This window comes from Onychomys torridus, chromosome 7 (genome assembly GCF_903995425.1).
Source record: "Onychomys torridus chromosome 7, mOncTor1.1, whole genome shotgun sequence".
Taxonomy (NCBI): Eukaryota; Metazoa; Chordata; class Mammalia; order Rodentia; family Cricetidae; genus Onychomys; species Onychomys torridus.
The window spans coordinates 64,741,931-64,769,033 of NC_050449.1; the positions used below are offsets into that span (position 1 = coordinate 64,741,931).

General features: G+C 43.1%; 1 protein-coding gene across 1 annotated transcript in view; it reads right to left on the minus strand.

The window, feature by feature from the left end:
• The window catches only part of Aqp9 (aquaporin 9), a 44,647-nt gene extending 24,714 nt beyond the window's left edge, over nt 1–19,933 (minus strand). The window contains exon 1 of the mRNA XM_036194383.1: nt 19,823–19,933. Coding sequence (XP_036050276.1) covers nt 19,823–19,933 — 111 coding nt within the window. The remainder of the gene's footprint in view (nt 1–19,822) is intronic.
• Nucleotides 19,934–27,103: the final 7,170 nt, after the last annotated feature.

Below are 27,103 nucleotides of genomic sequence, written 5' to 3' on the forward strand. Positions count from 1 at the left end.
ACTCAGTCGCTGTTAATAGATTGGAAGGTTAGAAGATCATGTGGGTGTTGAGTTCCACCTCCACAGAACTACTTCAAATTTAAGATTATATTTATTTGGGGCATGAATCCTAGATTCAGGCAGGGTTAGGCAGGACATTTCATTTTTGCTCTACTGAAACTGTCTGAAGACATATAGATTGTTCCTGCATTCATATGTCTGCCTTGTGAGTGGTATTGGCTACCCACCGAGTCTTTAACTGGAGTGCAGACCAGAGTACCTACAAGTGTCTACTGCATGGTGTTTTGGCTTCTGCATAGCATGCTGGTTGGGTTTTAAAAGTGAGCATCACATAGCCCCAGAGTCTATGTTCTTAATTCTTATCCCATGTCCCTTGCAGTCTGTACTATTTTGATAATTCTGAACTTACAGCAGATGGGGGATCTACTATACGCATTATTCCTACACTACACATACATACACAGAGAAAGAAAAGATGCATGTGTTAAATTTCTTCATCTCCATAATAGTGTTTAATATATTCATGTCAAATAATCAGAGTGTTGCTTTTTCTGCTGAGTAAGAAAGCACCCTTCATGACTGTGTAAATGAACACAACAATGGCCTTAGCTCAGGCTTGCTTCACAGGATTTTTCAATAAAAGTTCAAATGAGAAAACACTAACGAAAGCACTATTTAAACAGCAAAGCGTGGCCACAAATGGAAATGCAGGATATTGTTGGTTTAAGTGTGAACTCAAAAGGAAAGCTAAGAGTCAGTGGGTTCAAGTGATTGGATCCATGAACATAATCATGAACGCACTTCCTGGCAATAACCAGCAGGGAGAGGCTACACTTAGGACAGGCAGGAGGGATAGTTGCTATGCCTCTGCTAATCACAATCAAATGTGGGCGAGGGGGAATTTGCAAAACTTCAGTTGGTTTTGCTTATTTTCAATGACTTTTCAAAGACTGGTCATTTTATAGTGAGTTTGTGTGTGTGTGTGTGTGTATGTGTGTGTGTACTATTGCTCTGGGTAGGTACGTTATAATAGGAAAGACAGGAAACACTGAGAAAGGTAGAACAGTGGGGCTAATTGGAATGTAAGGCATGCCCCTCTATTACTAGCCACTAAGCCAAACATTCTGGAACTATCTTGCCTTCCTTCTTCCCTCCTTGAACATTCATAATGATGTCTCTATACCTCGCTTATCCTGTCTACAGCCTCTGGCCAGAGTCCCACCTCCAACCTCTTACCATCCAGTGAGGGAGTGAGATGCCATGCTACAGATGTACATGTACAGATGTACAGATGAAAGTCTCTCTGCTGCCTGAGAAGTATCACTTAAACATCCATGCTCTCCATTACCTTGTTCCATGGAGCCCAGCCCCCTTCTGCCCAACACAGATCTACAGCACTGCATGGCAGCCACTTTGAGCTGATAGCTGCCTCCCCAGTCTCTACACGCCTGCTCACAGGGGGCCTTTCTCTTCACTTGCTCCTCCAAACCTAGTCTATTCTTAACTAAAACTCTGCTTGCTTCAAGCGTTCAAGCATGCCCCTGCCCCAACACACCCACTGAGCTCTCATTGGCCTTTTGAGACATTACTAAATGCTGCAATCCTTGCATGTCACATTATCTTGTGGCATTCCTTCAAGACTCTTGGCCACCTGGATATAGAGCATAGTTGGTAGAGTGATGACTCAGTATGCACAAAGTACTACGCACAGTCTTCAGCACCACATAAAGGCAGGGTGGTACCCACCTGTAATCCCAGCCCTTGGGAGGCAGAAGTAGGAAGATCAGAATTTAAGGAGGTTCTCATTTCCCTATCAAGTTCTAGGCCAGTCTGTCCTACGTGAGACAATGTCCCAACGTCCTCCCCAAAAGAATATAACACTACAATATCTGCCAGCACTGCTTATTCCTCTGATACTCACACTAAAACAATGCTTGGTAAAAGATTAAGATATTTAAGCCCAAGCAAAGGAAAGAATAAAACTTTTTTTTCTTGTACTCGTGAGTGTAGAAAAAGGGGAAAGTAAGTTTGGGGTGAGAGGATTAGGAAAAAAGAGGTGTGATTCCTAAGAAATATTATTTGGAAGTTCCAAAAGTTACAAATTGAGTCACAGCCCTGTGACAAACCCTTAACTGGATGCAACGTGGAACCTAAAATGATGAAGTGACTTTTATGACTTGCTGAGGGCAATAAAAAGAAAGAGGGAAAACTCAGCCTGCATCGCTTCGCGATGTTTTCACTCTTCTCAAGGGTCTTACATATTTATCACTTTCTTTAAAGTTTCAAACAAGACGTCCCAGGGGCTGGGGAGATAGATGACTCTGTGTTTAAAGCCCTTGCCACTCAAGTGTGAGGGCCTGAGTTCTAATCCCCAGAAACCACAGAAAACTAAGCCCTGTCTCCAGGGTTTCTGTCTCCAGATGAGAGGTAAAGACAAGAAAATCCCTTGAAGCTTGAGGATCAGCTAGCCTGGGAACACACCAAAGAGAGGAACAGAGAGACGTGCCTCAAACAAAGTGAAAGGCGAGGACACACCTGAGGCTGTCCTCTGATCTGTACACACAACAACACTACAGTACCAGCTATGTCAGAAGCCATGGCACTGGCCACCACTTGGGGGACCTATTCAGGATTAATATCTGTATTAGTTACTTTTCATTGCTGTGATAAAATACCATGACTTAAAGCAAATTATGGACAGTTACAGAGGGAGACTCCACAGCGATGAGACTTTTTGTGAGCTAAGGACCATACATTTGCTTCTTGGTCTTCCCTGTGACTGTGAGTTGGATCCTTTCACTGTCACCATTTTATAAATGTGGAGACCAAAGCTGAGACAAGCTAGGAGCACACTGCAGGTTCACACGGATAGGGAGCACCTTGATCAGGTTTGACTTCTTCCTCCTTTTTACTGGATAGGTGAAAGAGGAACAGTTTAGAACCTGCACGCTGTGGGTCAGACAAGGCCATGACTTCCATTTAAAAAGAAAGTCCATGGATGGAGAGAGAACACGGACTGTTCTTGCAGAAGACCGGGGTTCAATTCCCAGCACCCATGTCAGATAGCTCACAATTGCCTGTGACTTCAGCTTCTGGAAATCTGATGTCCTCTTCTGGCCTCTCAGGGAACCTGCATTAATGTGCACAGATTCTCTCTCTCTCTCTCTCTCTCTCTCTCTCTCTCTCTCTCTCTCTCTCTCTCTCTCTCTCACACACACACACACACACACACACACACTCCACATAGTTAAAAAATAAAATAAAAATGTAAATAGGTAAACAATAGATGACAAAAACTGGTGTCTGAGTATCAGAGGCAGAGCCAGGCCCTCTGGTTCCCTGCCCTGAGTGCTTTCTGGGACTACTGCTTCTCTGGATTCTTTCTAAAGATACAATATGTACTTACACTCAGCTTTCTAGACAGTAAGTTTTCCAATTGCAAAAAGAAAACTTTCTCAGCCATAACAAAAATAGTCAGAAAGAACTAAGACTTTCATGTGGACATTCTGGTTAGAAAGCTTGTATCCTGAGAGAATGGGCCATATTTGGAAAGTACCCCCACAGTTAGGCAGACTTGTAAAGAAAGGGACAGGAATCTTCAACATGGAGTTAGATGGGCAGGCAAATGGGCCAACCCCAGTGCCCTCAAAGTAGAAAAGACTTTCACCAACTAACTCAGGCCCCAGAAAGAATAGAGGACTAAAACTCCATCATCTCTACTGGGTTGAAGAACAATGTACATCTATTCTGACCCACAGACGGCATCCACATCCCTCGACTCCTCCCAGATGCTCAGCTGGATGAGAATTTAACCCTGATTCCAGAGGCCAGAATAATAAACTAATTAGGCGTTGGTTTGTAAAGGCACACATGTTGTGTTGAGATGAGCATGGTTCCCTGTGCTGTGGAAGATAAGGATGCTGGCTGGCAAGAACATTCTCCCTGCATGCACAACACCCTTACAATGTCAACCACAACCTCCTTGGTAACTCTCAACCTCCAAGATCCTCCAAGACAAAGGAGCTTGGAGACTGATGTCCCTCCTAGATTCATTCCAGGGTCTGCAATTCTCAGGGTATGATTCTCTACAAATCACCAGATCCATGAGATGCTCCTCAAATAAGGGAGAGTCTGTGGTCCAGCCAGCCTGAAAAGTATATTCTCTTTTCCCCTTTAGAGTGAACCTGAAGGCTTTTGACAATTCCTGCTTGAGTTGGTTTAGCTCCCAATCGTTTTTTGTTTTTTTTTTTAAGATTTATTTATTTATTATGTATACAATGTTCTGCCTGCACACCAGAAGAGGGTACCAGATTTCATTATAGATGGTTGCGAGCCACCATGTGGATGCTGGGAATTGAACTCAGGACCTCTGGAAGAACAGCCAGTGCTCTTAACCTCTGTAGCTCCAATCTTTACATCTGGAAAGACCAGCATGCTCTCTTCCATGTATGGACCCCCGCTCTTCACAGCATCTCTTGAGCAATTTTCTATAACATTTGAAGAGACACATTTCACTGGGTCAGCTCTTCCATGGGGGAGAAAAATGGCCAGAGAATGCACAGGGGCATATAAAGAGTTTCAAAGTATAACTATAAGAAATTTGCCTCTTTTCTTTGCCACTCTTCAAATTTAATTTTCCATATTAATTTATAATGTTTTGTTTGGGACCAGTGAGATAGCTTATCAGGTGAAGGGGCTTGCTGCCAAGCCTGATGATGACCTGAGTTCAGTCCCAGGGACCTACGTAACAGAAGGAGAGAAAGGAGTTGTCATCTCATCCTCCACAAGCTCGCTGTGGCATGCTTGCACACACACACACACACACACACACACACACACACACACACACAAATCTGAAATATAACTTTAAAACAGAAAAACCGTGTCTTTATACAAGTTGCATCTTTGCTGGGCGGTGGTGGCACATGCCTTTAATCTCAGCACTCAGGAGGCAGAGGCAGGTGGATCTCTGTGAGTTCGAGGCCAGCCTGAGCAACAGAGTGTGTTCCAGGATAGGCCCCAAAGCTACACAGAGAAACCCTGTCCCGAAAAACAAAACAAAACAAAATAAAATAAAACAAAACAAAAACACTGCATCTTTATCACAAGATGCAGGGTAAGGAGGAGCCACATCTCTGCTTATCCCTGGCTTCTCCTTTCTTCAAAAGTGATGGGATCATGATGCAATGAACCCAGTCACTAAAAAAAAACCCAGCCAAACCCACTTTTGGAAAGCAGAAAAAGAAGTAGCTCCATTGTTAGAGTCAACAAAAATAGGAAGTTCTGAGTCCAAATGAAAACACAGGGAATCTCTTGTATAACATTAATGAGACCAGCCTTAATATTATACATCCCAGGGGCTCAGGAGAGAGAACTACTAACGGCGAGGACTATTTTTGGGAAATAGAATCTCAGCACACCAAGCTCTATAGTCCACTTCCTTTAATTCTTCTGGCATAACATCCTATATACACAGCTTCAGTTCTGTTCTCGTGCCTAGCTCCTTTCTGGCCTGATTTCTCTCTGTTTATCTACTGCTCCCTCTTAAGTTCTATCTTAATTCTCTCGTCTTAAGTCTGCCTCATCTAGGTCCTTTTCACCTTGTTCTTCCCCAGCTAGTACTTCCCCAGCTGCCTCTTCCTCGTCTTCCATCTCATTCCTCTAGTACTCTCTTCTAGCCCTTCAATCTTGTTCTTCCCCATCTCAGTTTGTTCCTCTGAAGTTCTTACCCATCTAGTTCTTCCATTCTCTTTTCCCTTCTCTGTCCTCTGTTCTCCACATTCTACCTAAGTCTCCCTGGAAGTCTATTGAGTTCTATCAAGCCCCTGGTCAAGCAAGGTCACCAGGCTTGAATTCTACAGGGTCATAAAGGCAGGTAAGAATTTTCTTCAGGTGGTGACCACCAGGCTTTCTTTTACAATCCAAAATGGGAGTGGTAAAAGAGAAGGTCAACTGAGTGCTAATGACTGGTTAGCAATACACTGTTAGTCCTTGAAAGTGGCTAAGGGAGATATCTGATTCCAGAGAAGGCCTTTCCTGAGGCTGTTCTCCAAATACCTGGAATGTGTATGTCCAGAGAGTGATCAGTCCACACTGTTAGCCCTTCTAGGGGAAAGTCAATTGGGAAAACTATGAAGGCACACATGATTTTCATAACAGAAGACAGCTGATATATAACAAGCCAAGTAACACCAAAAGCTCCTTGGGATTTGGCTTCCTCTGGAGGAAATCCTTGATCCCTCCAGGTAGTGACTTTGCCATAACTAGCTGAGTTCTTAAGATAGACTCCTGCGGCCCGAAGCAGGGGTCAAAAGCAGTGTTCTGTTGGCTGACTCCAGCGCTCTGGGGGCTGCAGCTTCTGGACCCGTGGCCCCAGCAGACCTTTCTTCCTAAGCTCCCCAAGTCTGGCCCTTTCAGTCAGTGGCTGACAAGGGAAAACGGACCAGAGCAGTTGCTGACTTGAGGGCTAAGGACTTGGATGGGACAAGAGATGGCTTCGTATCCATGGACCCAGCCCATCCTGAGAGAGAAGAAACAAAGAGCTGTTCTTTAGGGGACAGTGTTCTGCAGCAGGTCCCTTCATCCGTCAACTTTCCGTTTTTATTTTTTCTACTTCACAATCATATTTTATCTATTTTTAAAGAAATTAGTTTTGAGGCAGAGTTTCAGGCAGTCCAGGCTGGCCTTGAACTCACTGGATAGCCAAGGTTGACCTTTGACTTCTGATCTCCCCCCCCCACCTCCACAGTGCTCGAATTACAGGTGTACACCACCATGCCCAATTTATGGGGTGCTAGGAATGGAGTGGACCTGGAACTCCTGCCTGTTAAGCAAGCACTCTCTGACTGAGCCCTCGCCTCAGTCCATGATAGTCTTTTAGAAGCAAAAGAAAACCTGCTTCAGAGGAAGCACTCCACAGTGTGGGCCTGTGGAATTCCCACAGAGAAAAAAACTCCCTATGGCATTTACAGTACACATTTATGATCCCCACCCCCAAACATATGTAAAAGCTCCTCCATGGATGAAGGTCAACAGATAAAACAATCAGAATGACTAGCTCCCCAAATCTCGAGATGATGGCAGAGACCTAAAATGTTATGAATGTACTGGGCTTTAGTAGGACAAAGTTATAAAAGAAATAAGCACGGGGAAGAGAAAGGCATAAAAATACAATAAGAAAACCGAAGATTCAGTGGCTGGTGTTGACCGACTGGTTTAGACACAGTGCAATGGGGAATTAGTGGACTGCAAGTAGATGTGAGATAAACATACGCAGCCCAGGGATGAAGGGAAGCGTGGTGAGAAATAGAAAAGAATGGCTGAGAGACGATCAGAAGGAGGTGGAGAAGGCAGGCGTGGTGGGACCCACCTGTAATCCCAGCACTCGGGAGGCAGGGGCAGGTGGATCTCTGTGAGTTCGAGGCCAGCCTGGTCTAGAGAAATCCTGTCTCAAAACAAACAAACAAAAAAGATGGAGAAAGTCACCCAGTCAATTTCCAAAACCAGATCACAAGAAAGGCAAGGTGACAAAGGTAATAATTCTCCACAACTGGCAAAAATAGGAACTATTTACATTGAAGACAAACAAACCATGAATATTTCCCCTCAGTCATGTGACAGAAAAACTTAGAATGAATTTTTTTTAATTCTCATATTATCTACCAAAGAAACACAGATTTATAAGGACTAAAGGCTGATAACAAACCTGAAACAGAAATAAGAAGACGGGATAATGCCTGCAAATTGCTTATTAAAAAGTTGTGGTTTCTAGCTGATCTCTTAGCAAGGAGCACAGTCAGGCAAAGGTGGAAATACATTTGTTCCATGTCTACCTTTTTGGAAACAGCAAGGACAGGACAAAGATTTCACCTTTGCGAAGGCTTCCCAAAAGTGGAAGTAAATGTAAGTCTGCACTGTAATATTATCAACAAAATCAAAGGAGAGGGCTTTGAAGGGAGGTGCCTGTTGGTAGTGGCGGGAAGGATTGGGCTCCCGGGGAAGAGGTGGGAAACTGGAATGCATATGATAAAGATGCATTGTTTAGAGGTATGAGGTGGTCAAAGGATAGATAACATTGTTTTATCTTTTTAAAACCAGGAATAATGATAATGATGATGAACTGAGACATGAAACAAGACTGAGGAGATAACTAGCTGATCAGATAAAGACCGTAAAGAGCTTTGTCATGTGGATTAGTAACTCCTCAAAAACACAGGCCGAATACTTAGGGCCCAGGAAGGGGGCGAGTGAAGTGGTCATGGGGTGAGCAGAGCTGGTGGAGGCTGTGGGAAGACAGACTGATCAAAGCAGCAACCACTGGTGTGGAAAGCAAAGAAACCTCTTGTTCAGAACTGTGAAGTGGGCACAGCTACAAGGTTCAGTGGAGACTTCAGGAGCAGAAAAGGCTATGGAAATGCAGTTCAAAATTAGTGCTTTCAAAATGCTAGTTTTCAAAGTATTAGCAATTTTGAAAAAGTACATGTGAAACTGCAAATGAATCACGGTGTCTTTATCTTTCCCTTTCTGGCTTAATTTATTGGGGCTGTTTGTTGAGAAGTGTCTCATGTAGCCCAGGTTGGCTTCAAGCTACCCATGTAGCTGAGGTTGGCCATGAATCCTGATCCTCTTGACTCCACCCCCCAAGTACTAGAAGCACATGCGTGTGCTTGGCTGAATTTCTTAGATAAATATATTGATTTCCAAAATGGAATCAATCACAGAAAAATCTAAACTGGACCTACAACTTAAATAAATCTTCCCTCTCCTTGTTTACTCTATTTTTCTCTCCTTCCTTCAGTGTATGTACTAAGTAATCTTTAAGGAATTAGATAATCCCACCATATAGAAAGTATTCTTGGACCAGTGAGATGGTTGGCAGGTAAAGGTGCTGGCTGCCAAGTCTGACAACCCGAATTGGGTCCCCAGGACCCCCATGGTGGAAGGCAAAACTGACAAAAGGTTCTCTGACCTTGACATGTACACTTGACCACATAGACACACACACACACACAAGAAAAAAAATGAAATTTTTTAAAAAAATTAAGCATTCTACAAAATAGGTCTGAGAGAAATAATTCCAACCCATTTCAGGAGGCTAATGCAACCTTAGAACAAAATTAGACGAAGACTATATATAAAAATTCTTGTTGGGGGGCTGGAGAGCTGGCTCAGTAGTGAAGAGCACTGTCTCTTCTTCCAGAGGTCCCAGGTTTAGATCCCAGTACCCACATGGCAGCTCACAACCATCTGTAACTCTGGTTACAGGGGATTCAATGCCCTCTTTTGGTCTCTGCAGATACCATGAATGAATATGATACACATACATACATGTAGGTAAAACATTTATACATATAAAAGAAACACAAATAAATCTTTAAAAAAATTATGATCTAAATATTTAATAAATCATTACATATTAACTATAGTATAATTAGGCATTAGTACCAAGAATGCAGGGCTTATTTAATGCTAACATTTTATCAACAGAATTGACTGCATGAGCAGATAAAGGGGACTCACATGTTTATTGCAAATGCTTACATAAATCTATGTGTTTCATTGTGGTGATATTTTGTTTGTGCTCTGATAAATAAAGCTTGCCTAAAGATCAGAGGGTAGAGCTAGCCATTAGTTAACCCTAGAGGTCTGGAGGCCTGTACAGACAGACAGGAAGTGATATTGCTTGGCAGAGAGAGGAAATACAAAGATGGTGGAGACAGGACCTTTTTGGTCTGAGGGGTCATGAAGGTAAGACCTCTTGATTAGAAGAGGTGATAGTTCATCACACAGTATGGCTGTTCAATCTAAACTAACCTATAAAACTAACAAATACTTTTCATTTGGTCAGATACAACTTGCCATAAGGGAACCTCCCCAAAATCAGGATTGGGGAAGGTTGGTTTGTGTTTGTGTGTGTGTGTGTGTGTGTGTGTGTGTGTGTGTGTGTGTGTGTGTGTATGTATGTATGTATGTATGTATGTCTTTTAGAAGAATAAAGGCATCCAGCTAAGGAATCTGAAGAATACTGGACAAATGAGACATCTGAAGAAAAAGGACAAAAATCATCCAGAAAAAAATGTCCCAAGAAAAAGAGTAAATTAGCCAACCAATAGATCACATTTTTAGCAGATAAAATTTCATAAATCTTCCCAAATGTTTGTTTCTGTTGTTCTCTACAGACATAGAATGCAAATGGTCTTTTTGTAGTCCCAGTTCAATTGAAAATTAAAGGTGGCTTTGGAGTTGGAGTGTGCCTCTCTCCTTCTCTAAACCCAAGCATGCTTGTTAAAGTACAATCCAAAGTCTCTGTCTCATGTCAGAAGAGCCACCTGATACGGGACAGAAGAAAAACAAAAATTAGGGACTATTCTATTGCTACTAATCTCATAATCCTTTGGTTTTATTTTGACTCTTTAAAGCTTTTCTTATATTAGTTATAACGCCACTAAGCTGACAAATGCCACCTAAAGATCAGTTTTGGACTACAAACTGCTCAGGACAATTTCGAGGTGGCTAGTTGAGATAATCCAACTTCATAGACTATTCTAGCCAAGACTTAAGACAAGCCCTGCACTTTCCCATTATGCAAAGACTGGACAACAAATGATACCTCTACCTCTCCCAGTACTTGACAATTAACCCAAAATTTTCTTTTCAGGATTCCCTACAGATGCTGTTGCCCCCAGACAGCAGGAAGTACTTTTAAGAACAAGATACTCACATTCCCAAGAGGTGGGGTGAGTGTTTTTTGGTCTTTCAATGGGTTATGGATATTTGTCATTGTTTAGGGTGGTTGGTTACAAGTTGTTATTGGTAATAGTCAGGAAAAAAGCTGAACAAGGAGATTAGATTCAGCATTCTTGTTTTGAAAAAAAGACAAAGGGGGATATAGATATGATAGGATAAAAGGGTAGATTATTAAATCTACTTTTAAAAAGCAACTACTTGTTTTAAATATTTTACATTGATATGGATCTTTGTATATTGATACAAATTTGAGATTATTTTTGTTAGAACATACTGCACATACATTTCTACTCTTGCTCCAAGTATTGTACCTATACAACTCACTTAACAATATAATGCAAATTTTTAGTCCTTGAAAGTTATTATTACCAACCATTTTGTTTAATAAGAAAATCAGGTTAGTAGTTAGTTACCTATTACAATCAAACTTGTAGTCATGTTAGGTATGTTTTCAAGATCAAACAGAGATATTTTGGATAGACAGATGGTCTTCAAAGACTTCAGAGATCCACAGAATATGGCACCTTAAGATGTTTTAATAACATAAGGTTTTGTTTGTTTTTTGTTTTTTTATGACAATGAGACATGTCTGCTCCTGGCAGCACCAATCTACTTCAAAGAAGATGATGGGTATCAAAGAAACTCCACATGGAGTTTACTTTCTTTGTAACAAAAGTTAGACATTGGGCAGGAAACTGCCCTTGCCTTGACTGCTGACAATATGCTGTTCAAACTGGACAAGAGGACACAAAAGAAAGTGACTGCTGAACTACTATGGCTTCTACTGACACCACACAAGAGGCTGAAGCCACATAAACGACAGTAGAAGAAATCAAATGCTTACGGAACAGAAAAGGGCAAAGTCTTCATTACCCGCAGAAAAAGAAATCCTTGACAATAGCAAGAAAGCAATTTTAGAATCTATATGACTGATACAAAGTATAAAATTCTAGTAAAAAGCCACTTTCACATTCATGGATGAGAAAATTCAACATTCTGAAAGTATCAGTTGTAACAAGAATGTCGCATAAAGTCAAGACAAGATATCTAATCCTGCCCAAATTTTCTCTTAAAGAATTTGATAAGTTAATTAATACTGAAATTCATATAGAGGAATTAAAGGTTGATGATATTGAAAAATAGTGACAATTGAAAAAATGAAAGATAATTAGAAAGTGATAGTAACGAAAAATTGGTTACATTAGTACAAGTCTGGACATTAGTCACATCATTGGAAATGAAACACACACATATATGAACTGGAATATGACAAAGATGTCATCAAAATACATGGAGAACAGAAAGTCTGCTCTGAAATGGGGCTGGGTCAGCTGTCCTTCCAGACAGGGATGGCAAACAGCTACTCTACAGCACACATACATCCAAAGTCTAATGACTCGGAGCTCTAAATATGAAAAGCAAAGCAGTTAACTATGATAAACCACAGAGTGTCTTTAGTGTCTGGTTCTAAAATAAATATCCATATCCTACAATTATGAAGAAAAAGTTTGAACTCCCAAAGAGATTTGGTGTAGGAGACAAGAGCAGGGAGCAGACCGTGTTCTAAATGCACATGTTTTCACAGGAGAGAAAAACCTGATGGGTCAGAGGAATGTGTGTAGAAAGGATCATCATGCCTGGCATGATGAAAAATTACTACTGAGATTCTCTGTCCTATCTTTCAAGTGAGTAAGCAAAAACTATGAAAATGGGATGTTAATGCACATACTCGAATATAAAGAAAATGGAAAAAAAACATAGGTTGCTACCAGAAGCACAAACTTGCTATCACTTTGGAAAGACAGTTGATGAAGTGGGCATTGCAGGGCTGACAAACCTAGACCCACACCCAAGAGGAGCAACTGCAGGTATGTACAGGAGATCTGTGCAAAGACGTCCACTAAGGAACTCGGACTGTAGTAGTCCACAGCTCTGAGTACACCAGTTCACGAGGGCATGGCACAGAAGAATTAATACCCTTATAGCCCAAAACATTAATCCAAGAAGGGGTCTTTGAGGGGACATCTGAAGTGGTAGAAGATACGAAGACTACAAAGCCATGGATGAATCTGCCGAAACAGTAACACATGGTTTCATGAAGAATCAGAAGCACAAATTCAAAAGCATCTCCAAGAATGTTCACTTTAGCACAGTGGGGAGAAAGCAAAGATTCTAATCCTGGCTCTGCAGTTTACCATGCTTAGACAAGTCACTTACTCACACTAAGCCGTAATTTCCTTATCTGTAGCAAGAGAACAATCCCCTCACCTCAGGAGACTTTGTAAAGGAGAGTATCTGGTTGTGAATGTTATGTTGAATAAGTGATGACCCATTCACGCCACCTTTTCTTGTCTTTATCATACTTGTTGGAGGAGGGCCTGCTGTCCTCTCCATCTCGAGCCTCCCTGGAACTCCAGGGGTTTAGCTCTTCCACAGGATCTGAGTTCAAACCTTAGGCTGTCTTTCTTTCTTTCTTTCTTTCTTTCTTTTCTTTCTTTCTTTCTTTCTTTCTTCCTCTCTTTCTTTCTCTGTCTCTGTCTCTCTCTGTCTCTGTCTCTCTCTGTCTCTCTGTCTCTCTGTCTCTCTCTCTCTCTCTTTTTGGTTTTTTTGAGACAGGGTTTCTCTGTGTAGCTTTGAGCCTTTCCTGGAACTCGCTTTGTAGACCAGGCTGGCCTCGAACTCACAGAGATCCGCCTGCCGCTGAACCACCTCAGGACCCAAGTGTTGCTTGGAGTATGTCTGCAGGAAACAAAGATTCTCAGCTGCAGACCTTCTAGTAAACGTCCCAACCACAATCACAGCTGCTCTGAGTTGTCCTCATCTGACATCTCTAATGTCTAATAACGTCTTATAAGCTATAAAAATGAACCCAGTTTTCTTGAGTTTTCAGGGGAAGGGGTTAGTTCTTGTCAAATGATGGTGTTTTAGGAAGGGCCGCAGTCAGCATGTCAGGACCAGCTCTTGTAGTCAAGGGCCAAGGGATCCTGGATGATGGCCTTAAGGCCTTGCTGTTCCTGCTTCTCCATCTGGACACACTGATCTGGTCACTTCCCTTCTCTGTCTTCCAGGAAGGTAGAAACAAGAAAGAGTCCAGATGAGAACACTCTGTGTTCATAGGAGGCAAAGCAGAGGTGAAGCCCAGGGGCCTAAGGCAGGGCTGCTGGCTCTAGGCTGATTCAAAGGACACAGAATTGCATCAGCCTGGACACCAGCTCCTCTTTCAACAAGAAGGGTCAGTGACATGTGCCTACCCACCCTTATCTGAGTACTCAGTGTTTCTGAATAATGTAGTAGACCAACATTGCCGTGGATTATGCCCTATGAAGTGGGTGTTCCCTTTAATAAGGAGACTAAGTTTTTTCACAACTTAACTGTTTGAAATGCCGACCACATGTTCTCACTTGAAAAATCTCCCTGGTAGGAAACGTACTTGCAGACTGAAACACATGCACTTTATGGTAACAACATTTCCGACTAGTGTGTCTGACCTAGAATCTGCCTAGATCGGAACTAGGAATCTGGTGACACCCACAGAGAGGGGCCAGTCATGGAGGAGGGCAAGAACAAGGAATATAGGACCCTGTACTCTTCGGGGTCTGTGATATCTTCGGTCTACCCTGTCTGCTTCCTCCCTTCCTCACACTGCCCACATCCTACCCCTCCAGATTCTGTGTTCCAGGACAATTTCTTCTGATTTCTTTCCAGGGCACAGATCAAGGGCATTACGCTTATTTAAAACAGGTTTGTTTTGTTTTGTTTTGTTTTGTTTTGTTTTGTTTTGTTTTACTCTCGAGATGCCAAAAGTTAGTTCTCTAGTATGGAAGACGCTTTGGTAGTAAGAAAAGAATTAAGGATCTTCCTCCTCATCCAGAGCTCCCACCTCAGAATGATGCCCTTCCTGAGGAGGAAGCTTGCTGGGATCTTCCCCTCAGCATCAAGGTTAAGAGGAGCTTTTTTCTTTTTCTTTTTCTTTTTTTTTTTTTAAATCAAAGAATCCTAAAAAGTATGGAAAGTATGCAAACACACAGAACAATGAAAGGCAAACATATTTCTATATCACAACAGCATGACAGGTCCTGGGCAGTCCAGTAGAGGAAGAGATTTTGATTCTGTGTGTACTTATAGGGTTCCATTTGAATTAATATAGAGCTTTAGGGAAGATACAGAGGAAAACCATCTTAAGATGCCCACGAGACAGACAGGGGAAGACACCTCCCAGACAGAAAAAGGGGAAAGGAAAATGCTATGAGCATTTCTGATGCCAGGGACTTCCTGTGACGTGTACATTGACTTCTCATCTCTGTGATGTGTTAGCTCCTTTCAAGGGGTCCAGGACTCCAGGAGACCAAAATCCTCGGGGAAGATCATAAACTAGCTAAGAAGTGCAGCATGGGGCAGCTGCACAGTGGTAGCTTCCCTGGGAATCTCAGGGCTAATGCAACCTCTGCAGTTGGCTGCTCCCAAGCTGCAAGCCCAGGTGTGAGTGTTTCCAGTCTTTGGCTCCCTCATATCTGCATTTCATGTGTGGGTCCACCCATATAAACAGTCACAGTCTTTTTTTTTACACAGGAGAGGCAAAGACACTGGGTCCTGGGTACCATGCCTAGAACACCAGCCCGGCTATCCATTCACCATTCAATTCTTATGGCCACCAGCTAATGGCTTCCAGCACAGAAATACTGAAGTGGGTTTGTGGGGAGATAAGGGTAGGGGGTCTGATCTACCATGCAGTTCCCCCAAGGGAACTGTAAGAAGTGAAATGGCAGGCATAAGATCTGGAATTAGAAAGAAATTCATTTTGTGCCTTCCAGGTGCGGGCCTTTATCTCTTTGAGGTCTCTCCCTTCCCTTCCCCCCCAACTGTTTATGAATGATAATAGAGAAGCAAACTGTTAGTTGCAGCTTGTTATTACTGATATAACTCTTAACTCATAGCAGCAATGAATATGGCTGTTTTGGTGATTAAACAACTAAAGAGCCTGATACATGTTGGGAACTTGCCACACGCTCCCTTCTTTTCAGCTCAAAATAACAAACCTTTCCTCCACAAGAAGGCAGATGTGTTGCCAACCTTTCTCTAATGCCAGTGAGGAAAAAAGGCCTATGGCTTAATAGGTCCCAGTGTCTAACAGGCCAAATTCCAGCTCAGTCTTCAGCTTATGACTTGGTTATTTTTGTTTTGAGCCACAGTTTACAAAAAAAATTTTATGGACCTTTTCATTCTTAAAGGCTACCAATGGGCCTCCTTGGCCATCTACCATGGCGTGAATGAGTTTGAGGGGACTCTGACAGAAGCAGATTTTTTTTTTTTTTTTCAGAGCTGAGGACTGAACCCAGGGCCTTGCGCTTGCTAGGCAAGTGCTCTACTACTGAGCTAAATCCCCAAGCTCCAGAAGCAGATTTTAAGATGATGTCAGACTCCTGGGATCTAAGGAGCTGGGAGTGGTCCTTACCAGCCTCTGCCATCTTTCCAATGTTCTCCTCTCAGGCCTTGTCAAGAGGGAAATCTTTACTAGAAAAAGCCAGGCAAGATTTTCATTCACCAGTAGACCAGGATTAATGTAATGGGATGATCTTGTGCTGAAGTGTGTGTTTCAAATAACAAGAACTCCATCCAGGTTTGATAGAGAAATGAGCGGAGATGAATTTCGGTGAAATATCTCCTGACAATGCCAGTCACTACGGATGGAAGCTGAGGAAAGAGCAGCAACCCACAGATCTGCCTTTCGTGTATAATAGAGTGGAGGGCTATCTGAACTTGGAGGGAAGGGTGGCCTGACTTTGGCAGACCAGTGAAGGTCATGTGAGCCTGTAATTTTGGAAGCTAATCCACTGCATGACCCTACCTTGGTGCTGCTATGTGCTGGGAGTTTAGTAACTTGAGAAGAGTATTAGACAATGTGGATGAGGCTGATCCCCACTCCAGGGGCGGCATCTGTCCTCCAACTATATGGGGATTTGTTGTTTTAAAAAAAAAAAAAAATCACACTTCTTATTAGCACCTCCCTTTCAGGCTTCAACAAAACAGAACATGACAATCAAATTTCTAGATTATATCAAGCTTTACTTTAGCAAATAACTATATATAACTATATAATATAGCTAATAACTATATTAGTCATTCATGACAGAATTACCTTTAGTCAGAAGACATAAAATTCGGTTTTCTACCATGCAACATTCAGATAGCCTGTCTAGCTTCTGCCTGGAATAATTGGTCTGTGTGGGTGAAACTGTTCTCACACCATAGAAGTCAACACAGAAGAACACAGTGACCACCAAAGGCGTGGGATTACTCCCTATCAGCAACCAAGCAGTCTACTTTGCTGTAGACATCAAAAAGGTGCCCTCCAACTTAGCACTGACACGGTCCACCTGGAGACAGCATGGGATCCTACAGGGTGCGGGCTTGGGCCTCAAGAGTGACCTTCCCCCAACTTCAGATACCACTGGTAAACTTCAGGGTGTTTGAACTATGTTTCTGATTGATCGATTCTAATTTGAGGTTCCCACAAGCCCCTCCTTGGGGTACCACTAGTTGGCCTGTGCATTTCCCAGAACTCAGAGAAACCCTGAATTTACAGGTTTATTATAGAGGATTCTGTGAGGGGTACTGAGGAAGAGAAGAGGGAAGGGTAAGAGGAGGGTTGTATATTCCACACCTACCCTTAGGCACCTCCTTCAGTTACTGTCTGGACTGCTTAGTTCAATGACCTTTTCAGCGTTTTTTGGAGACGTCACAACATTGACCAGACTAAAGCTTGAAGGGGCCAAATGAAGAAGAGGTGAAAGTGTTGTCCAAGGCTATACAACCAGGTTGTGGCTGAGAGGCTTTGCTCAGAGGAGAGTGTATGCCTGTCATGCACAAGACTTTGGGGTTGATTCCAGGCACCTAAAAACAAGCTAATAAAAGTCACTGTGTGTAGAGCCAGCCAAGATCGTCTGTCCAGATTCCTCTCTGCCCCTCTCTGTAATGACGTTCCTTCCTCCAGGGTATGATGCTGGCTCCTTCTGAAATGGAAGTCTTATAGCCTATAATCACATGGGGTAGTTCCAGGGAATTATTTTATGGCCAGCTTGGGAAGCACAGGGGTGGAGGTTGATAATTTCTGGCCTTGGGGACAGCAAGCCCTACTAATCCAGGGCCAGCACTGGGGACAGAGGCAGGAGAACATCAGGATAGGGAAGGTGGTACATGGCTGCAAGATCTCAATCGTGAGTGGCTGGAGGCAACTTCATCTCCTCAATGTGTAATGGAATTATGAAACCAATTCTTAAGAAACCAGGGAGGGTTTTAAACTTTTTAGTTGCAAAAAGGAAGTTGAGCTCACTTCTTCTTTGTGTTCTGCCTTAAGAGTTGATATAGGCCTTGCTTCATTTTTCTGCATAAGTCACTGGAAGCTGAAATCAGCCTGTGGTGACAATGCTTTCTTAGAGTCAGACTGTCAAATATCATGACCCAAGATGGACATGGGGGTGTACACCACCCAGCACTCTGGAAGCAGAGGTAGGCAGATGGCCATGAGTTTGAAGCCAGGTTGGTCTATATAGTGGGTTTTAGGCCAGCTAGAGCTATATAATGAGACCTTTTCTTAAAAAAAGGATCTAAGCATCTCCATATCTGGGGGAGAGCAATTTTCCAGGAAGCTCTGACTGGAATGAGAAGACTCAGGGCCCTTTTTCTTTTCTCTTTTTTCCTTCTGACTGCCCTGGCCTAAGTTCTGAGCTTGACTATGGTAAGAATAAGAGCTTCCTGCCAGGGAAAGGTAAGAAGTCAAAACCTGGTTGGGGATTTAGCTCAGTGGTAAAGCACTTGCTTAGCAAGCGCGAGGCCCTGGGTTCGATCCTCAGCTCAAAAAAAAAAAGAAGTCAAAACCCGGTCTTTTTAACTCTTCCTGTCTTGACATTCTCCCCCATCCTCCTCAACAACCCAAGCCAAGAACTTTCTAATGTGTAAAACTTGCAGGCAATTTTCTAGAATCTTGAGAAAATGAAATTGTGCCCGAATTAGGGTTTTTGTGCTTTTAAAAAAATAAATCAAAATAAATAGTTGTCCCATGACAATAATTTCCTCTTTACAAAGGGTGGGAGTCCAGCTAGAAATGTAGTGGTCTGATGAATTCTGTGACAGTAAGAACCTGGGGCCAGGGCTCACACCACGTTAGTAACTACACAACCCTCTCTCTCGTAGCTGAACAAATCTTTGCACATATTCTTAGACCCAGTCCTTGTTTATATCTACGAAGTTCTTGTAACTGTCTATTTAAAGATCTTCAGAGATTTGCTGAAGCCAAGTTAGATCAAAGTGGGGAAATAATATGAAACCACAGAGGACTACATACACACCACCCCACCCCACATGGGAAGATGGCTCAGTGGATAAAAGCACCAAGTCTGATGATCTGACTGCTGTCCCTTGAGCCCACATGGTGGAAGGAGTGCCAGCCCCAGCAGGTTGTTCACACACACACACACACACACACACACACACACACAGAGAGAGAGAGAGAGAAAGAGAGAGAGAGAGAGAGAGAGAGAGAGAGAGAGAGAGAGACTAAATAAATAAATTAAATAAATAAATAGATAGATGTATAGTTTTTTTTTTTGTGGGTTTTTTTGTGACTTTTTTTTTTAAGTTAAATGATCTAATCACACTGCCATTGCCAAGCACCTCTCTTGGTAACCTGTTTTATGCTGTTCATATTTATTGACCATTAATGCTTATTCCAGGTGACTCAGTCACCTGATGGGGAGCAAGCAGAGCACACAGATCAGTTCCTCCTCTAGAAGAAATTTCTAGCAACTCACTCTTTCATCACACAGCCGTTTCAGACACTGAAATGAAGAGAGTACTCTGCATTCCCCACCCCCACTCCCATCCACCGCCTGGGAGAAGCGTTAAGAGCAAACGAAATTCTCATGGTATGGTCACCAAGTAGCCAAGCCGCCAAGAAAGTTGCTGCTTCCTGGAAGTGGCTGGATCTGATAATCAAAGAAGACACAAGTGCCTGTTCCAGCAGCTTGGCAGCCAGGAAGGTGGCGCTGGATCAGAACTGGGGAAATCAGGAAATACTCACAATCATTATAAAGGTGCCCAGGAACTCCGAGATTGTCTCCTTAGCTACACGGCTTTTCAGGGCCAGCCTCTGGGTGAGGCTCCTCTTGGTGCGTTCCTTCTCAGAAGGCATCTTGGGGCTTCTGCCAGAGGTGCGCTTTCCACCAAGGCCTGCTTCCTCTGCTCCTGGTCTTCACTACCGCATAAAAAAAAAGGACCACTTAGCTCCTGGTGGATTCCTGGAGATGACGGAGGAGATACTGACTATGCAAAGGCTGTCCCAATTAGAGCCTGTGACTTAATCCTTGTCTGCTTCGGGCTGTCAGTCTCTGCCTGCTGCTATTTGCTTGAATTAGTGAGTTATAACCCCAAATCCTCAAAATGATCCTGACAGATTAATCATTACCTTTATTCTCTGGCTTCCTTGTCCTTGTTGGCTTTTTAATTTTTTTTTTTTTTTTTTTTTGTCCAGGAGATGAGAAAAGAGATGCTGTGTTGGTTGTGTTGCCAAACCACAGAGATGGGCCTTAGTCCAGAAGAGATTTACGTTACACAATTTCTGCCTTCTGATGATTTGTTTTCTCCTATTCGGAAGTGGGCGGGCAGTTTGGGTGTAATTTAGAATTGTTAAGTCAGGTATGGCTCTCCTCACTGTGAGCACTCTCTATGGACGGTTTAAACTGGAGCGTGTGAGGGAAAGAGGCTCGGTTGGCGCACCTAGCCGTGCCTTGGGGATTTCACCAAATCAGAGCTGCTGAGGACTGCTCCAGAGACAGGTCAATTAACACACGGGGTTGGGCAGCCTTAAGGCTTCATAGTGTGAGTTTATGGAACAAGATGGGAACTCCCTCTGGTTTACAGAACTGGTCTCCCAATCTGTTGAGCAGATTTAGGATTCAAGAATCACGCAGGGCGGCGGTGGCACACGCCTTTAATCCCAGCACTCGGGAGGCAGAGCCAGGCGGATCTCTGTGAGTTCAAGGCCAGCCTGGTCTACTGAGTGAACTCCAGGAAAGGCGCAAAGCTACACAGAGAAACCCTGTCTCGAAAAACAAAACAAAACAAAATAATAATAATAGTAATAATAATCAGAGAAAGCAGCAAATACACACCAGAGAGCTGAGATCCCAGCCCCTGAGCCAGGAGGGCAGTCCGACTATGCCATCCCAATTAAAGAAGAACGGGGTGACTCGGGCCCACTACGGAGGCCAGTTCAAAACTGATGAATTAACATCCTTGCAGGCAACAGACTACAGTGGAAAATAGCGTCTCGTCCTGCCCAATAAGCAAGCCCTGATTCCCAAAGCTGGTTTGTCTGAAAAGATGGAATTCAGCTATTGTCTCTAAATACCCCCAGGCAGTCCTGCTGAATTCAAACCCACACTGGGCTCCCTCCCTCCCACAGAGCAGCTAGCCCTTCTCCCTTTCTTTGCAGGAGGTGGCCAATCTTTTCCAGTTGAGGAGGTAGGCAGGAAGGAGTGAGGAAGGCAGCTGGGGAGAGCCCAAAGGCAGGACCAAACACCTAAGCCGCACAAAAATGTTAGAGTTCAGACCAAAGAGGTCACATTAGAACAAAACCCAGGGTAAACAAAACCCTAGCATTTTGGCCTTAGCTCCTGATTACATGGTCATGGAGAAGATGGATAAAACCCAGAAATTTGCTTTAACTCCTGGCTAGGTGATTGTGGTTCGCATGCTCTTAGAGAGTTTCCTATGACCACACTATGCCCAAGTCCTGGTGGCTAGACCAGAGGAACAGGACTTCATTGTTCTGACTTCAGCTAACAAGACAAAGGGTGTTCTTCAGAGTCTTCATTCACTCACCTGACAAATATTTATGGCATACTTGCTGTGTGCCAAGCACAGCCCTTAGCAAAAGAGTGCAGGGCGGTCTTCCTTGCCTGTCACAGGGCTGACGATGACGGAGACCAACATAAGGGAAACCACTCACACAGGCAACTGCAGCTGAGACCCATGATCCACCGGTGGGGGCTGTATTCCAATGTGCAAATATGACAAGGGAAGTTCACCTTGTTGGAGAGATCGCTGTAGTGTCTCCCAGGAAGCCACGTCTGAGCTGAGATCAGGAGGCACAAGGGTTAATCACGTGAAATGGGGAAGGAAGTGGATGTGAAAGCCTTTGAGGGGGTGGAGTGGGGGCAGCTAGGTGCCTATCAGAGGAGAGACACACCCGCTGCAGTTAGCCTCCAGGGAGAATGAAGGAGCAGGGTGCAGGATGAGCTAGAGTCAGGGAACCAGACTATAGTGAGCCTTGTGAACTGTAGGACGAGGTAGAAGTGTCATAAATTACTGGAGTAGGCGAGGCAGGCAGATGAGATCATTAGACCTTCAAGAGGATGAAAAGATCCTCTGCTAACTATCCCTGATGAACTACTGGTAACTGATGAATTCTCTAACAGGTGTCACAAGTGAGGAGCCCACCAGGCTGCAGGGAGTATTTCCAACCCCCTGGCCACACAGACAGTCCTGGATAAAATCAGTGGGTCACAAGCCAAGTGGTGGTGGCACGTGCCTTTGATCCCCCACACACAGAAAGAAGTAGAGGCAGGCAAGATCTTTGAGTTCAAGGCCAGCCCTGTCTACCAAAGCAAGTTCCAGGATAGTTGGGACTAGGCAGAGAATCCCTGTCTCGAAAAGAACAAAACAAAAAGACAAGTCTGTGAGAAGAGGTCCTCTGGAGAGGAGGAAGAATAACAGGGTGGGGGAGTGAGATAAAACAGGGTGGGGCCTGGACGTCAACAGGATGCCCTAAGCACACATTAGACTGTCAATGAACAAATTTAGCCAATTAAAACCTGATAGGCCTAGCTGTGAGTTGGAGAAGGGATTAAAGGGAACCTAAAAAGAGCCATCCATGGATCCATGGGTGGGTGTCACACTATTCTAGAGCTGAGTGGCAGCTTTCACAACGAAAAAGTGGAAGCTGATGAAGAGCCCTTTGCATTCTGTAATGGAGAGGATTGGTGGGACATGGAAAATAAATACCTTGCTGGGTCCTTAGCTGACTGGGGAAAGCAGCACAAAGTCTTTGGGGAGGAGCCCTGGAGAAGACCAGAACTGTGGTGAGGACTGTGAACTTGACCTGTGTGAAATGGAACCACAGGTGCATCGGAGAGATAAGGTTGTAGGAAGCAATGTAGGCCCACTTGAAAAGGGTGTGTTCAGGGAGATGACAAACAAAGCCATTAGGACTGATCAGGAGAGAGAGAGAGTGTGTGAAGATCCTAGAAATAGAGATTGAGCAAATGCAGTTTATGCTTAGGTGAAGGTTAGCATCGGCTGTTCACTATTATCACCGTAACTCATCATCCAACACAATGCCTCACTTCTGTCCCCAGACACCAAGCAAAACCTCCCAAGTACCCTAAGAAAGTGGGCAGAGAACATCACCCTGCCCTTTCTCCACCTGGGAGGGACTTTTGTGGAAATACCCTCCCCTTCAGTGCTCTAAGTGGATACATGAGGCTACTGGTAATTTCCATCCATGCAGTCATCAGTCAATCCATCCCAGGACTGTTCTTCCTTCAAAATCGCTAACACTAAGGTTCATTTCACTGATTGAAATGTCCATTCCTCATTTTCTTTCATCCGTACTCTTTCGGAAATCTGCTTGGCTTCATTCTCACAAAGCCAGCCTCCCCTCCCACCGAGTTCTTACCGTGGGCTTGCCTGGCTTCCTGATGTACTTACCTGCGTCTCGGGTTCCACTGACCCGTTGACCCTCGTCTACATCCTCGTTGCCCAAGCCCAACTGTGAGCGTGCTTGGCCATGGCTTTTTCTCAAGTGTTCTCTCCCCAGGCAGCTGGACCATACTAGGGAAACTCATATAATTATATAGATTGTCCCTGTGGCAGGTAATTATGGCTCAGCATCAGCATTGCTATTGTGTCCTCAGTTAACTGTTCCGTGTCCAAGGCTCCAGATTTTACCATGAATATAATCATCCATCTCTTTGGGGCTGGACCCCCAAGGACTCCGATCCTTGATCATCTGGATCCCACCAGGAATCCTCTCCACAGCAGGCACATGCCCTCCTAGGCCCCTGCAGCTCTGGCTGCCAGCCTTCCAGCACAGCTGGAAAACAGGTAAGGCTCATCGGCTATGATGCTTTTCATGTCCCTCCTTCTCAGACATGTGCCCTAGTTCTGCTTCTGTGTCCTCTCCCTCTCTCCTTCTGGCAGTAAGTCCCCTTTCCGGCACTCTGATCCAGCCTCTAGGGACTCCAGCCAGTTAACATTCCCTCACCTCCTTTCTTTCCTAAACTGGCTTTTATCCCAGGATGCAAAACAAACCCGTTTCTCTTATGATGAAAACATTCTTTCAAAGTTGTTTTACTTCAAATTATCATTTCATCTGGCTGTTCCATTTTTCCCCTCATTTTTTTTTTCTTTTTGGAGGGGGAGATAAACTTTTCTGAATATAAAATCATATTAACTTAAAAATGCTATAAACATTTAAAGTAAAACATCAAAACCTCATAACCCCTGGCCTCAGAAATAAGCAGAATTGGAATAGGACCCCTATAGGATTCTCATTAGTAGATATGTATAAATTGTTTTTCCTCCTAAAAGTGAGACATTTACTTGATCAAACTGGTTTTGCTCCCTCAGACGATTCTATTCCTTTCTATGCCAATGTATAATTCATCTGTCTAATGACTGTGCAATATTCTCTTGTACAAATGTGCCATATTTAAGCAAGCTCCTTTTAGCATAAAGTTGGTTATTTCTACTTCTATTAAAACAGAGCCCCAAACTTTCCAGTTTCATCTGGGACATCACCAGGGTAAAATATCAATAGCAGGCCCTTACCAGGCAACTGGGGGTGGGGGGGCTTTCTAAGTGCCCACAGTGCCGCCCCCCCCCCAGTGGTAGGAAGAACAGGAGCTTTTAACAATTACTATGTGACATCACCTTCTCCTACCCTCCCCACCCCCTCCACCTATGCTGACTGTGGGCTCCTGACCAGCCAGGATGGGAAGGGCATGATTCCAGCCATCCTTCTTGTATCCCAAAGAAGGGTGCAGGTGCCCTGCACACAGCTACTGGTCTCTGTTTCCACTGCACTGGCCAGATGCCCTATCCTCTCTATAATAAGATAATAGTAACTCAGCTGACCTACAACACTGAAGGCCTCAGCTGGCTCTTTAATGGCAACCTGTGTCAGGTGGGCGTGTGAAATGCCCTGTGGAATATAGACCACCCTGATCCAGCTGTAGGATTTGGCCAGATGTGGGAAGCTGCAAACTGCTGAAGTCCTCTGTCATTCAGTCATCCTGTGGCAGAGGCTCCGCTCTGGTGGACTCCTCACTCCAGCGACTCCATCTTCCTTTCATCTTTATGGGGAGAAATGCCACAACAGTAACAAATCCTCTATCTCCAGATATTGCTGCCTTGAGCCGTGGACCAGACAGGCAAAGGCGTTGACCTGAGTGTTGGAGAGACCAAGTTTCTGATGAGGAAAATGTCATACTCTTACTTTATCATAAAGCTGATGCTGCTTCACTAGTGATACTTGGGAAAAGACTGAACTTAATTCCAAAGTTCATTTGTGGCACACACCTTTAATCTCAACACCTGGGAGGTAGAGGCAAGTGATCTCTGTGAGTCTGGGCCAGCCTGGACTACAGAGCTAGTTTCAGGACAGCCAGGGTTGCACAAACCCTGTCTGGAAAAACAAAAAACAAAAATAATAATAATGAGAAAGAAACCGTATTGGAAAGACATTAAAAATATAAAATGTGTAACTAAAATCACAGTTTAAATTCTGGGATGTATATGTGTGGGTGTATATGTGTAAATATAACATATATATATATATATATATATATATATATATATATATACACACACATATATACATATGTATATGTGTTTATATAAATGTTATATTCACACCTACATATGACAGAAGATCTGAGGCTTTCTTCTGCCCTCCATGTGTGCTCCTTGGGTACAGGCAAACACACACATATTTAAAAACAAACACTTTGTACAAATGTATATTAAGCAATAATACAAACCTCTACAAAGTCCTGTAAAGGTAGATAGGAATGTGTTATAGGATTTCATTGTAGTGTTGTTTTTCCCTACAGAGTGAACAAGACTACTTATGAAAACAGATGACTGGAGTACTGTAGGTAGCCACAGCTCATTGCAAACACAATTATTGATGTTTTTGATGTAGCATATTAATATGGTCTGAACAATACCCATTATATCTCTTATCTTACAATATGAACATTTTTCTTATTTCCTTTTCTTTTTGTTTTATTTGAAATCATTACAGAAGAAATAAATCAATAATGAAACCAACATCCTTATATGGTTCCTTAAGGTTTAAACACAATGTCTCTGGTACATCCTCCATTTATACTTCTATTAGCATGCTAAGAGTTTTTGTTAGTTTCGAAGACATGCACTCATTTATTTATCCAGATAAGTCTCACTCCAGATATTCAGCTCTGTTTGACCTGGATATCAATATGTAGAATAGTTGGGAACTCACAGAGCTCTGCTTGCCTCTGCCTCTTGAGTGTTGGGATTAAGGGTATGTTGTACACCAGCATGCTTGAAACCAAAGACATTTAAATAAATATATTTATATATTTCTCCCCCTTGTGTGTGTGTGTGTGTGTGTGTGTGTGTGTGTGTGTGTGTGTATGTGTGTCTGTGCACGCACATATATGAAGATACTCTGAAAAGCCAGAAGAAAGTGTCAGGAAGTTATAAGCAGTTGTGAGCTGCCTGTTACCGGTTTTGGAAACCAAACCCAGGTCCTCTGAAAAAGCAGAACAAATTCTTTCCTTAAAAAAAAAAAAAAAAAAGCGGGTTGGGTATTTAGCTCAGTGGTAGAGTGCTTGCCTAGCAAGCACAAGGCCCTGGGTTCGATCCTCAGCTTTAAAAAAAAAAAAAAGCATATTTTATGTTCTTTATTATTTAAAAGCACTTAAAATTTTCCAAGTTAGCAGTAAAATATTGGCTGCAATATTTTACTAATTAGCACTATATACATTTTAAAGCTAACTAACATTGTTTCACTGCACATGATTGTAAAGTAAGAAGCTCATTTCAAATGTCAAACGTCTCAACATGTGATCATTAAATCATTATTTTTGGCTCCAGGCACAAATATTTATTTTAAAAACAATTTAACTACACTAACATACTTGTCAATCTAACGAACTATAATTTAAAGCAGCATTTAATCTCTGAAAATATTCTAAAAAGAAGACACATAAAGAAGTTCAGAAATCAGCTATAAAAACAAATAACAACAACT